Here is a 226-nt window from a genome sequence, read left to right as displayed (position 1 = left end):
GCTTATGCTTCCTTTGATGTGACGAAAAAGACGAAATTCACTTACTAACGAAGAAGATAAAAAAGAGAGAGAGAAAAATAGATGTTAATGGTTTTTGAATAACAAGCATTAACTCTCAGAGCCTTACTAATATTGCTTCTTTGTCTTGTTTCTTTGCAGAGATTGTGCAAGGTGAGGAAACCAACAGCTTCTTAACACAAAGGGAGTACACGGGACAAAGCGTCTT

The 226-nt window shown here is 36.7% G+C and overlaps 1 protein-coding gene across 1 annotated transcript in view; it reads left to right on the top strand.

Annotated features, from left to right (window-relative positions):
- Nucleotides 1-226, top strand: part of LOC119592743 (secreted frizzled-related protein 5-like) — a gene marked incomplete in the record, with an annotated part of 72,305 nt that overhangs the window by 60,090 nt on the left and 11,989 nt on the right. The window contains 1 exon segment of the mRNA XM_037941677.1: nucleotides 160-167. Within this exon segment, the coding sequence (XP_037797605.1) occupies nucleotides 160-167 (8 nt within the window).

The sequence above is a fragment of the Penaeus monodon genome, chromosome 30 (assembly GCF_015228065.2).
Source record: "Penaeus monodon isolate SGIC_2016 chromosome 30, NSTDA_Pmon_1, whole genome shotgun sequence".
Taxonomy (NCBI): Eukaryota; Metazoa; Arthropoda; class Malacostraca; order Decapoda; family Penaeidae; genus Penaeus; species Penaeus monodon.
This window is presented reverse-complemented; position numbering and strand designations above follow the sequence as displayed.